Source organism: Papio anubis, chromosome 13 (assembly GCF_008728515.1).
Source record: "Papio anubis isolate 15944 chromosome 13, Panubis1.0, whole genome shotgun sequence".
NCBI lineage: Eukaryota > Metazoa > Chordata > Mammalia > Primates > Cercopithecidae > Papio > Papio anubis.
This window is the reverse complement of record NC_044988.1, coordinates 104153365-104167512: the sequence shown is the minus strand read 5'-3', so window position 1 is coordinate 104167512 and position 14148 is coordinate 104153365. Positions and strand designations below refer to the sequence as shown.

The 14148-nt window shown below is 57.4% G+C and overlaps 1 protein-coding gene across 1 annotated transcript in view; it reads left to right on the top strand.

Moving 5' to 3' along the window:
* The window catches only part of COL5A1 (collagen type V alpha 1 chain), a 201242-nt gene that overhangs the window by 181875 nt on the left and 5219 nt on the right, over nt 1–14148 (top strand). Inside the window, 2 exon segments of the mRNA XM_031654694.1 lie at nt 5078–5146; nt 10153–10386. Of these exon segments, the coding sequence (XP_031510554.1) occupies nt 5078–5146; nt 10153–10386 (303 nt within the window).

Below are 14148 nucleotides of genomic sequence, written 5' to 3'. Positions count from 1 at the left end.
GGGGGAGCACTAGACTCATGTATGTGTGTGTGCACGCATGTGTGTGTTTATGTGTGTGTGTATGCATATGTGTTGGGATGGGGGAGCACTAGACTCATGTATGTGTGTGTGTTATAGTGTGTGTGTATGCATACGTGTGTGTTGGGATGGGGGAGCACTAGACTCGTGTGTGTGTGTGTGTTTATAATGTGTGTGCGTATGCATACGTGTGTGTTGGGATGGGGGAGCCCTAGACTCGTGGATGTGTGTATGTGTGTGCGCGTGCGTGTGTTTATAATGTGTGTGTGCATGCGTACATGTGTGTTGGGATTGGGAGCACTAGACTCGTGTGTGTGTGCGTGTGTGTGTGTTTATAATGTGTGTGTGCATGCGTACATGTGTTGGGATGGGGAGCACTAGACTCGTGTGTGTGCATGTGTGTGTTTATAATGTGTGTGTGCATGCGTACATGTGTGTTTATCCAAGAGAGTTCCAAATCCAAGAGAGTTCACTTGGATGATGTCTGGAGTACATGTAGATAGTGTGTAATGAATGGTACATTAATAGATAAATTGTGTGTGAGTGTGTGTGTAGCTTCAATTATTGTGTAGCTGGTAATGGAATTAATATGAATGGAGTAATAGTGGAGTGTGTATGAATAATTGTTTAGGTGTATGTGTGTCTGAGCAATGGCTAGGTGTAGCTGGTATGTAGGTGTATTATTATTGAATGAATTGTGTAGCTGTGCCGTTATGCTGGATGTGTATGAGTGTGTGAGAAATTAAGAAATTGAATTAACCTTAGGTGTATTATGGGGTGGCAGGAGTTTATATGAAAGCTGAGTGTGTGGGTGTGTGGATATTCTGGGTAGTAGAATTAATATTAGGTGGTAGGTAGGTAGCTGATATGTAGGTGTATATGAAATTGATAGGTAGAGTGTCTCTCCTGAAGCCGTATGTATGTATATGGTGTAATAGTAATAGGTGTATGCATGTGAATGTGTAGATGGTATTTTAAATTAGGTGGTAGCTGTATTATGTAAGAGTATTATACTTAAATTTCTCTGGGTAGTATTATTGTATGGCTTGTGTGTGGGATGTGTGTGGGTGGTGGGTGCACATGGCTGGCATGTGGGTGTATGGTGTGTGGGTGCATGGGTGGTGTGTGGGTGTGTGTGTGTGATGTGTGGGTATGTACATGGTGTTCGGGTGCATGAGGCTGGTGTGTGGGTGTGTAGATGGTGTTTGGGTGCGTGTGGCTGATGTGGGTGCGTATATGGTATGTGGGTGTGTGTGGCTGGCATGTGCATGTGTGTGGATGGTGTGTGGGTGCATGTGGCTGGCATGTGCATGCATGTGGACGGGCATGTGTTGCTATCCCTCAAGCATGCACCTGAAGCAGGTCCAGTGTTGGTCCAGGCCAGGTGAGGACTGGGTCTCCCTGTCGCTCCTGGAAGGTGACCAAGCCTGCAGCTCTCGTGCCCCTGCATCAGCTTGAACGGCCACTCCTCCGTGAGCTCGTGGTTGTCGCGTGGCCCCAGGCAAAGGCCACCTGTTTCTGGGGCCACAATGGTTTGCTGTGCAGGTCCAGACCTGTGCGCCCCTGCAGCCTCCGCTTCCTAACACCCTCAGCGCCCCAGAAGCAGTTTCCTGCCAGGGGAAGAGCAGCTGCATTCTCCCTGGGGACTGCCATCCCCTTACCCCTCAATCACGCCCTGACCGTGCTGAACTCAGCACCCGCTTTGGGTCAGGAGCCCACTGGCTACAGCGGAGGCTGCACATGGCTGGAGATCTGTGGGGCTCCGAGTGTAGGGGTCCCTTCCCCCACCTGGAGTTTTAACTCCTTGAGAACCTGCCTTCCTAGTGACAAACCTGTTCAGAGAGAACCCAAACACGGGAACCTTCCATCTCAGCTCTCCTTTCCCTCAGTCCAGCCAGAGAGGCCCTGCATGGAATTCCCTTAGAAGACAGGTTTCTCGGCCCTCCTTCACGGCCTGCCTCTGCAAACGGGTGGCCGCTCCGCTGTGGAAATCACGGGACAGAGTCCTCCAGACTCAGAGGTTTCCTGGGAAGCCGTGGCGGGTGTTCACGGCACAGCTGTGTGTGGGGCCGCTGAGTGACCCCAGGCTCCCCAAGTGTTGACCAGCCAGGCGTCCACGGCTGCAGCCTCGGGCTTGGGCTACAGCTGCTTGGCCAAGGGCAAGTGGAGACGCTCTCCCAGGCGGCCCCCTTGGACCCGGAGGAGGCTCACAGCAGAGGCTGGGGGAGCCGCACTCGCCCACATCCTGGGGCTCTTCCAGGAGGAAGCTGCCTTCACACCGCCCGGGCTTGGCATCGACAGTGGCACATTTGGAAACGAGAGAGGGTGGGAGAGCTCTGAGTGGGGTGAGAGGCAGGTGGGACACCCCTTTCCTCCAAGGGATCCCCTTTTCTGGCTTTCTTGGCACGAGGACAGCTCAAGAAGAAGGCTGGGGGGATCAGCCAAGAATCACTCTTCTGTATCCTCATGGCGCACGACGTGGGCCCCCGTCAGTCCAGGCTGGGGACAGGCCGGCCCTGGGGGCTCTTCCACTCCACGCCTGCAGCAAGTGGACCCTCGGGCAGCCAGGGCTCCTCTTGTCCTGTTGCTGGGACCCAGCGTGCAGGTCTCCTCTCAGAGGAATGGCCGCTCACCCACCCACCCATCCGTGCCTTCTGCGGCGTCACTGAGGCCTGCCCTGCTGGGCCCAGCCTGTGTGTCTACAGCCTCGGCTTCTGAGGGAAGCAGGCCCTAAGTGGGCACCCTCCCAGGAAGCGGGCACAAGTGGTGCCCCGTGGCAGAGTGAGCTGGCTGCATATGATCCAGGCAGGCAGCCGATGAGCAGCCCCCACCTGCACACGTCTCAGTCTCCAAGAAGCCTCTGCCACACACACACGCAGGTGCACACCACACACATACCACACATACCACACACACCACACACACAGATACACGATACCACACATACTACACACCATACACACCACACATACCACACACCATACACACCACACATGACCACCACACACAATACCGCACATACCACACACCACACACACAGATACACGATACCACATACCACACACCACACACACAGATACACGATACCACACATACCACACACCATACACACCACATACCACACACACCATACACACACCACACATACCACATCACAACACACACCACACATACCACACACCACACACACAGATACAGGATACCACACATACCACACACCATACACACCACACATACCACATGCTACACACACAGATATTAATGATACCACACATGAATTTAATAATACACCATATTACTAACTACATACTACACAACTATACACACCCACACATACCACACAATACACACCACACATTACCACATACCACACACAGAGATATACACCACATATGACACATACCACACACCCACATCAAACACACAGATACATACCACACACGATGCACACCACTATACCACACCACTCACACACCCCACACATACACCACACACCCCACACACATACCATACACCACATATACCACACAGATACGCACCATACACACATGACATACACCACACATACCACGCAGATACACACCACACACGCAGATACCACACACCATGCACACAATACACACCACATACCACACCACCACACACCACACATCACACACACAGATACCACACACAGACATTACACACAAATACACACCACACATACTACACTCCACACACAGATACACACATCACACAGACCACTACACACACCACACATACCACACATCACACACACAGATACACACCACACATCACATACACAGAGAGCACACATTACACCACAGACACACCACATACACAGATACACATCACACACACACGATACATACCACACACACAATCACACATCACACGCCACAGATGCCTGCCCATGCCACACACCCACACCACACACACACAAATGCTGCCACCCACATCACACACACAGATGCATACCACACACCACACCCTCCACACAGGCACACCACCCCACATACCCACACATACCTTATGGCCAATATTACACCACACACAGTCTATGTCAGCAGCAGCCAGGCAAGGCTGTGAGGATGGGATGAGGATGCCCCCACCCCTCGCCTGCAGTAAATGCTGGCTTTTATTACCATTCCCTTGGCCCATCATTCATTCTTCATTCATTCGTTCTTCATTCATTCATTCATTCCCTCCCTCAGTGAGCGTTGCCAGCAGTGATTGAGCACCAGGCACTGGCCTGGGGACTAACATGCAAAACAGGACAGGCAGAGTGCACCCTTCCTGGGCAGCAGCAGGGGCCAGAGGGCCCGGGCCAGCTCCTCACGCAGACTCCAGTCTCCCTAAGGGCCGGGGCCGGGCTCCTCACACGGCCTCCCTGATGGCCAAGGCCAGGCTCCTTGCATGGCCTCCTGTCTCCCTGAGGGCCCCGGCCAGGCTCATCCTCACGCAGCCTCCAGTCTCCCTAAGGGCCGGGGCCGGGCTCCTCATGCGGCCTCCAGTCTCCCTGAGGGCCCTGGCGAGGCTCCTCACGGCCTCCCCGAGGGCCCCAGCCAGGCTCTTTACGTGGCGTCCTGTCTCCCCAAGGGCCCTGGCCAGGCTCATCCCCCCGCCTCCAGTCTCCATGAGGGCCAGGGCCAGGCTCCTCACGTGGCCTCCTGTCTCCCCCAAGGCCCAGGCCAGGCTCATCCCCTGAGGGCCTGGGCCAGGCTCATTCTCACGTGACCTTCAGTCTCCCCAAGGGCCGGGGCCCTCAGGCTGCATTGGAGGTGCTCGGTGGGGCCTCCCCGCAGCCCCTCGCCTGAGGACGCAGGTGCCAGGGGCCGGGAGAGCGTGGGGACCTTGCTCTGGAGGCTGGAGAAGTAACCCTCTTGTTCTGTTTCTCTCCCTCCCCACCTCCCCGCTGCACATTTAGGCCAGAATCACTTCTTGGCCCAAAGAGAACCCGGGCTCCTGGTTCAGTGAATTCAAGCGTGGGAAACTGGTAAGGTGGCCTCTGGCATCTTTGCTGTTGTCACTTTAAACCCGCCCATCTCATATCTTACAGAGTAAAATGGCCCGCTGGCCCAAAGAGCAGCCTTCCACCTGGTATAGTCAGTACAAGCGGGGGTCCCTGGTAAGTGGCCACCTCGGCCCGGCCACCTCGGCACTGCCTGCTTGCGGCACGGCTGGCTCGCGGCTCTGCATGGCACCCATCGCTGCCATGTGTGCCACACCGCTCTTGCCAAACTGCTCCACGTCACGTGACAGCAAGACTCAGCTAGGTGTGGAGTCCTCTCCGCAGCCCCCGCCACCCCGACAAGAGTGCGTTTCAGCCTGGAGTAGGCGGATGGTTTTCCATTTCTGTGCAGGGCGCCCAGAGCTGGGTGTGGGCCCCAGCCTGAGCTGCACCTCTGCCCATAGACGGTGCAGCCCCAGGCACCTGGGCACTGAGGTCAGACGCTCCAGAAGCTGCTTTCATTGCATCTGATGGCAGAGCAGAGGATACGGATCCCAGACCACTTAAGCCATTCAGAACCCCTTTCTAGGACCTGCACCACGGATCCCGTCTCCCCAGCTGCTCAGGGCTGAGGGGCCGTCTCTCTGCCCGCCGGGCTGCAGATTCCCCGTGACGCTGCACACCACTGTACGAATCTTGCTTTTGCTTTTGGGGATCGAGTCTTACGGAATCCATCCCTGAAAGGAAAACACGTTGTCCTCCCGGGAAGGAACACATAGGAGGTTCTTCTGGCCGGTGTAGTGCCCAAGAGCCAGTTTGGACACATCGATGTGAGGACAGCGGCTGCTCCTGCCACGTGGAGTGTCCCCCTAGGAGCCCCATGGGAGCTGGATTTGGGCCCTTTCCTGGAATGCAGGGCAGAGTTCCGTCTCTTCTCCCAGCAAGTTAAAGGACCATGATTCCAGAGCACTGACGGGTTCTGGGTGCCATTTATGGCCCCGATTCTCCTTCTTTCCTTCCCTTCTTGGGATCTGGTGACCCCACTCCCAAGTGGCCCTCAAAGGAGGGCCTTGCTCACTCAGAAGCTAGCCCGTGGGTTCTGCGGCTTCTGGCCTGACCACTTGCCATTGGTTGCTGCACCCTGGCACCAGCCCGAGCCTCCCTGGGTGGACACAGAGGCCATCCTTTCCCCAAGGACTCAGAGCACTGGCCCTGAGCCGCCTTTGCCCTGTCTGCACCCCTGAAGCCTCTCGTCTCGTAACCTGAAGGCATTCACAGCTGATTATTAATCTCTCGCACCCTCATTGTTACTGATTCCAAGTCAGATACCAGCTCCTTTGCAGACACTCCGAGGGTCTGTGCTCACTGTGGCCGTGTTTCTGGAGGCTTCCTGTTTTGTGGTTTGCCGTGGACTTGCAGTCCTCTCCTCCCTTCCTCCTCCTGCTTTTCCTCTTCGCCGCCGCCTCTGTGCTGTGTTCCAAAAAGAGCTGCTGGCATACAGAAGGACCTGAAACACCCGGGGACAAGGAGGGCCTGGGACCAAGGCTGCTTGGCCCGGAGGGACAGAGCGTAGGGGATGCTGGTGTGTGGGCTCAGGCAGGGAAGGGACCCTGGGGAGGCTGGGGGCCGAGGTGGCAGGGTCCATTCTGCAGTCCTGCGAGTGGTTACCAGCCTGTGCTCGGCACTGCCCTCTCCCCGCAATGACAGCTCTCAGCCTCCAAAGAGAGCCTCTCACAGCACCTCCAACATGGGAAAAGTAGAAAGAGCCTCTTTTCCTCGCTTGGAGGAGATGGCTGTGAAACCTCATTTGCAACCTTCAGCCCGAGTAGCCCATTTCCACCTCTCATCCTGTCCCATAGACAGTGGATGAAGGGTGGGGTGAAGGGACGACCCAGGGAACACGTCAGCTTACTTCAGGATCTTTCCACGGCCTTATTTCTAGCTCTGTGAAGATCATACGTGGACAAGAGGTAGATGGAGGCCTCTCCTCAAAGATACTGGACTTTTCAGCTGGGTTCAGTGGCTCACGCCTGTAATCCCAGCACTTTGGGAGGCTGAGGCAGGTGGATCACCTGAGGTCAGGAGTTTAAGACCAGCCTGGCCAATGTGGCAAAACCCCATCTCTACTAAAAATACAAAAATTAGCCGGGCATGGTGGTGTGCACCTGTAATTCCAGCTACTCGGGAGGCTGAGGCAGGAGAATCTCTTGAACCCAGGAGACAGAGGTTGCAGTGAGCTGAGGTCGCACCACTGCACTCCAGCCTGGGGGACAGAGCTAGACTTCATCTCAAAAGGAAAACAAAAAAGAAAAAAAACAGAAATGGGAATTGTATCTGGGCAGGGCTACCCACAATGCACCATATTGAGATAATACTGCGGAGACCCCTCCCACCAGGAGAGCAGGGCCTCACCGTGGGACCCGGGAGTTCCGATGCAGGGCTGCGTGCCCCCTGCCCCCGGGCCCCCCTGCCGCCCCATGGGCACTGGGGGCTTCAGGTCCTTCTGTGTCCGGTGCTGCCCACCGCCGCTCCCTGTGGTGCACACCCTTCCTCGAGTCAGTCACGTTCCCTCCCGGAAGGACACCGGATGGCACAGCCTGGCGGTTGGTATTCACTTTTCCTCCTCAAGGTTTGCCTCTAAGGTTCTCGTGGCTGCGTCCGAGTGGAGTTCGCCGATAGCCCTGGGGCCGCAGCGTGTTCCCTCGCCCCTGGGAAGGCCCAGGCCCCGGGCCGGCTGCTCGCCTTGGGCACATTCTAATGACATCTGTTGAAAAAGTGGGTCCTGCAGTGTGTTCACCCTCCTCCCACTCCTGGTGTCCAAACACCCGTGGCAATACTGAAGTCAGTTCCCTTCCCGTGTTCACTGGGGCTCTTCCGGAGCAGACCAGAGGCAGGGTCCAAAACACACCACCACGAGGCAGCAGTTGCACAGGAGTGGGCAGAGCAGGTCTCAGGCCCTGGCTTTAGCCTGCTTCGTTCCCTGACGCTGCAAACAGGACAGGCTGCCCTGCCCAGCCAGGCCTTCCCTGCAGAGAGGTCCTTCAAGGCCCTGCCTAGGCCGGGAGAGATGTGTGCTTCATTTCAGGGAGCTAAGAGGCATCTATGGGCCGGGCGCGGTGGCTCAAGCCTGTAATCCCAGCACTTTGGGAGGCCGAGACGGGCGGATCACGAGGTCAGGAGATCGAGACCATCCTAGCTAACACGGTGAAACCCCGTCTCTACTAAAAAATACAGAAAAAAAAAAAAAAGAAAAAAGAAAAAAGAAAAAAAAAAACTAGCCGGGCGAGGTGGCGGGCGCCTGTAGTCCCAGCTACTCGGGAGGCTGAGGCAGGAGAATGGCGTGAACCCGGGAGGCGGAGCTTGCAGTGAGCTGAGATCCGGCCACTGCACTCCAGCCTGGGCGACAGAGCGAGACTCTGTCTCAAAAAAAAAAACAAAAAAAGATGCATCCATGTGCCCTGGCAGTGTCAGGCTTTTCAGAAACCTTGAGTTTGCAACAGATGCAAAAGTGAGATGCATCATCGCTCAGGATGCCCTGCATGGGCCTTGTGCCTGGTGGAGCTGAGCAGCCCAGTTCTGGATACCCAGCTAGTGATGCTGGAGAGGCCACCAAAGAAACTGCACGTTGTCCTTCTACGATGCCTTCTCTGGATTTGTGCAGAGACTGGGAGGGCTTTCAGGAAGGGTCAATGTCCCCAGAGTCCCCGGCTGACCTTTGGCACAGGCGAGGCAGGCTGATGGAGCCACTCCGGCCACAGGAAGCCTGCTCACTGCCCTGAGGGGACACTTCTGGGAAGAGGAGGAGTGGCCTTTCTTGAGTGGTCGTGCCAGACATCATCCAGGACCCCCGTGCCTCCAGGAGGGTCCCCGGTCACCCCAGCCATCTGCACAGCCCTGACCCTCAGGCTTGCCTCCCCCAAGCACCTCACTACAGCTGGCCCACTCACTCCCTGAGGCCTCGTGTCTCCTCTGGCTCCAGCTTCTCACAGTCTCCCTGGCCAGGGCCTTGTACATCCTGGGCACCCGGCAGATGGTCATTTGTTCACATAATCTTGTGAGCACCTTCTTGTGCCAGCGTTGGGGCAGGATGATAGGGGGCCAGGGCTGGAGTGGAGGGACATAGGGAGGGCTGGGATGCAGACCAGGGGCCCTAAACCAGCCCTAAAGGCTGGAGGTGGGGAGGAGCCTTCCCTAGGGGCAGTGTGACCCAAAGGACAGCAGTGGGGGCACCTCCTACCGGGTGGGGAGTGTCCCAGGCACAGGGAGGAGCTGGTCAGTGGCTCAGGGGCAGAAGGAGGCCGCCTACTGTCCAGGGCACAGGGAGAAGTGTGGTACAGCTGGGAGGGGGGCTCTAAGACCTCCTCCTCTCACCCCCAGGGAACCTAATGCCCCTCTCTGGCCCGGCACCCCCCAACTCAGGGGAAGCCAGGGCTCACCTGCTGCTCCAGGTGCCCCGACCTAGCGATCGGGTGCAGAGCTCTGTGTTTCAGGGATGAGAGGCCAGTCTTCATGCAAGCCGTATTTTTGAGAATGGTTCTCTGTTCACTCAACACATACAAACCAGGCAGACCCAGATCACCATCTGGGATGGAGGCACCCAGGTGGCAGAAGGGAAGGTGGGCGTGGGTGGAGGTGCAGGGAGAGCAGCTGCAGCCGGCACTGCAGTGGGCGCTGGCCCAGGAGACACTGGCTGCCATTCACCATGCAGCAAAGCTTTATCAAGTCCACACTGGGGCAGCCATGGAGTGGGTACCAGGGCCAGAAACGAGCAAGAAGGATGCCATCCTGCCTTCTGTGAACTTACAGTCTGTTAGGGAAGACACTGTGACAAACTAAGGTTGGGGAGGGCAGCCACAGAGCAAGTGCAAGAGCATCTATTCTGGGTAGGCTTCCTGGAGGAGGCAGCACAGGTGCCGAGCCCTGAAGGATAAACACAGGCCAAGAGGAGTGGGTGGATTATTTAAGGCCCCGAAGGACATGAGGCACGGTTCCCTTTGTTCCTGGGAACGCCCAGGAGAGTCCATGTGCGCTGGCCTCGGGGGGGATCTGTGGGTGTAGTACGTTTCCAGGTAGTGCCCCCAAGAAGACCACAGTGTGGGTGAAGCCCAGGGCAGTGCGGATGTGGGGCTTTGTTGCTGTGTGTGTCCCTGCCCTGCTGAGCCCCAACCCCCCTGTCCCCCCAGCTCTCCTATGTGGACGCCGAGGGCAACCCTGTGGGCGTGGTACAGATGACCTTCCTGCGGCTGCTGAGTGCCTCAGCCCACCAGAACGTCACCTACCACTGCTACCAGTCAGTGGCCTGGCAGGACGCAGCCACGGGCAGCTACGACAAGGCCATCCGCTTCCTGGGCTCCAACGACGAGGAGATGTCCTATGATAACAACCCCTACATCCGCGCCCTGGTGGACGGCTGTGCAGTGAGTGTCCCACGCCACCCCCAGCATCCCTGCTCACGCCTCCGTGGGGCTCACGCCTCACTCAGCACAGGTTGACCTGTCCCCAGGATGCCTGCCAGAGGGCAGTGAGGGCCTCGGACCAGGCTCTCGCCCCCAGGCAACCCCACAGTTGCAGGGAGACTAGGAATCCCAGGCCTGTGTAGCCAGAGCTCCGGGAATTTTGGAGAGTTCCGTGGGTTAGGACGGGACATCTGAGACCTGGCTGGAAAAGCCAGGGGCCTGGGTCCCTCGCCCCATCCAGGGCTGTGGCATGGAGTGAGGAATGGAGGACCCACCATGGTTCCAGTTTGGAGCTGGGAGCCTCCCTCTCCTTGGACAGGGCTCTTCTGGGAGTGGCCAGAACTAAGCTGGGCCCATTCCCAAGAGCACGGCCAGGCTGTAAGCACTGCAGACGGAGAGTTGCCAGCTCTCTGGACTGCCCGGCCCGTGGGCCCTCTCCGTGCGGGGAGAGCTGTTCTGCTCCCAGACAAGGGAACGGAGGCCTGAGCTGCGGGAGGCTTGCTCAGACCTCACGGGCAGTCAGGGCTGGTATTGGCGCTCATACCCCTGCCTTTCTGCCCCTCCGTGGGCCTTCCCACATGCACGCCTTTTCCTCCTCTCTACATAGCGAGCTGGGCTCACCTCCGTTAAGGTTTCCTCGAGACTGCCCCTCCCAGGGCTGCCAGGGCCATCGCACAGGTCTGGGACGTGCCTGCGTGTCCTGGAGGTGTTTAGGGTGCAGCTGTGCCCCAAGATCCCAGGCCTGCGGGAGCCTCAGACATGTTCCCCTCGTGTGGCCTTTTAGAGGTTGGAAGTGGGAGTCGCTGAGAAGCCCAGTCTGTCTGTGGGTCTTCCTGTCACTGACACTGGAGCCACCAGTATCAGCGTTCTCTCCACTGCTGATTCCTGAGACCCTGCAGAAAACACCCCTTAGCGCTTGGGTCCTTTCGTGTTGCTAGAAAGGAACGCCTGAGGCTGGGTGAATGGGTAGCGGTTTACCTGGCTCCCAGCTCTGCAGGCTGTGCAGGAAGGTGGTGTGCTGCCAGCATCTGCATCCAGTGATGGCCTCAGGCTGCATCCAGTCTTGGGAAGGTGAAGGGGCTGGAGTGTGGAAGGCACGGGAGAGAGGAAGCGAGGGGGTGCCAGGCCCTTTTTTCAGCTCTCATGGGAACTAGTAGGACGAGAACTCGCTCATTACCCCAAGGGCAGCACCAAGCCCCATGACCCAGACGCCTCCCACCAGGCCCACCTCCAACACTGGGACCACATTTCAATGCGAGATTTGGAGGGGGCGAACGTCCAAGCCATGGCGCCGACCCACGCCAGCTCCTGAGGGGAACGGGGCTGGCGTTAGGGCCAGCCCTGCAGGGTGCCCTCCTCTGAGCAGCACAGATGGGTCCTCAGAGTGAGGCCCAGGCAGGCAGGAAAGCCAGAGGGTGGCGCTGACTGAGACTGCCAGGCCCGTCTGTAGCCCTGGGAGCAGAGCGGACCTGGGTTCCAATCCCGCCTCCCCCTGCCCAGCACCGCTGGAGAGCACCTGGCCCTCAGCCATAGGACACTCAGCTCCTTTTCTCTGCTGCCCAAGGGCTACACTGAGGGTTAACGCTGTGTCTCCCAGGGCCATCCCGCGGCCACTGGGAGTACTTGCCGCCGCCACTGCCTTCTGCGATTGGTTGGGGTCAGTACTTCAGATCTGACTGTGGAATGTGCAGAACTCATCCTGTGTAAGGCTGATGGATCCATATCCCTGGAAAGAGGCATTAAAAAATGCCAGGGACCTTACCCGTCCTCCCCAAATGAGGATAACGTAGCACCTGCCTCACAGGGCTTTCTGGGGAGCACATCAAACCATGCCTTTAGAGCTCGGAATTGTGTCTGACTCACTACAAGCCCTGGATGAGCACCCGGTTCCTGTGACTATTTTTAGATACTATGGACCACAAGTGTCAGGCAGTAAGCATGGAGGTGAAGAGAAATCAGGAACCCTGTAAAGGAGAGGCAGGACCTGGAGTGACAGATCCCTGAGTTTGGCTTTGAGCTTCCTGGCTTCCATGGCAAAAAGGGAAACTAGTTGGCCCAGTGGGTGTTGTCTGGTAAAGGGAGAGGAACAGCTTTCCAGAGAGGGGCAGGTTCCTGAAAGACAATGCTAGAGAGATGGATCCCACAGAGGACCTGTGGAGGTTAAAGGGCGGGCCAGACCCCGGCTCCCTAATCTGGCTTAGACAGGCTCCTGCTGCCTTTAAGGCCTTCCTGGAAGATCCAACTTCTTTCATCCCAGTTCCTCTTGAAGCTCCTGCCCCTACTCATTCCATCAGCAAAACCCACTTCTGGGAGGTCCCAGAAGTCTTTGGCAATGCTTTCTGACTCAGAACCTGACTTCCTGGCCGCACCTGCATCCCGGGATAGGGTCAAGCTGGGATTGCTTAAACTCCACAAGCAGAGAGGGCTGTCGCTCAGCCCAGTGTCTCCCGGTGATGAGGGTGTGCTGTTGGCATCTGGACATGTAACTTTGCCAGTCTTGGGTGCGCCAAACGCCACCAGAAACGCTCCCCACTTCCGAATGTGAACCTCCGATACCATCATTCCCTTCTTTCTACATACGCAAAACCTGAGGCCCAGAGAGTTACGGCGGCTCGCCCAAGGTCCCCAGGTGTGGCAGAGCTGAGGCTCCTAATTCCCACTGCAGCATTCTTCTCACCATAGCCCCTTCCTGGCGTAGCTGCAGCTTGAATACCTCGGTTGACAGTTACCTTACTACCTCCTGAGACAGCCCAGGCCATGGCTGCAGAGCCGCAGGACGAGGAAGCTCTTCTGAGAACGGGGCTCAAGTCTACTTGTCTGTAACATCCGCCCATCACCTCCTGGTTCTGGTCCCATCAGCCATGCGGAGGGAACCGGGTCCAAGAGCAGCTTCCCAGCAAGCCCCTCTGACATCAAGGCCCGACGGCTCTCTGATGGGGGCTGCAGGCCGTTTGACATTCTTGGCCTCCACCCACTAGATGCCAGTAGGAGCCGCCCTACCGAGTGACGGCAACCCAGAGCGTCTCCAGACACGTCTCCCAGGGCCAAAATCTCCCCCGTGGAGAAGCACCGTTCTACACAGAGAACTAAGGTTTGAAGGGAGTGCAGAGGGTTCACCTGCTGCAAGGGCACAGAGGACCTGTTCCTTCCTCTTCCCCATGGAACCCAAAGAAGCTGGCACTTCTGGGGCCGAGGATCAGGACCTTCGAAGCCGAGAACCAAGTGCAGCTGCCGTCCAGACCGCGCCGCGTCCTCAGGCAGTCAGCAGCGTGGGTCCGGTTAGCCACCCAGTGCTACAAGTCAGGAGACACTGGCCCGCTCTCTCACCCCTTCCCCATGGCGGGTGTTCCTGAGTTCCAGGACTGTCCTTGGAGTGCTTTGCACACAGAGACGGGACTGGAAACACGGGGCTACCCAGACTGCACTCTGGGCTGGGAGAGGAGAAGCAGCTCCCTCCCCAGGGCCGTTTAACTTCTGGAAAGCAAAGATTCTGACTTTGAAAAGATGGAGAGAGAATGGCTCAAAACTGCATAACCCCAGAGGGCAGAGGCAGGCTGTGTGGCCAGGCTGGACGGGAGGTTTGGGTGGAACAGTGGGCAGTGGCAGCAGCGTGGAGCTGGGTGCAAGGCGGCCATGGGGGTGGCATGCAGGGACGCCGGCCTGGACTCGCAGGTGGCCTGCTGACCCTCGTCCCTGACAAGCCCAGCCGCAATTTCAAAAGTC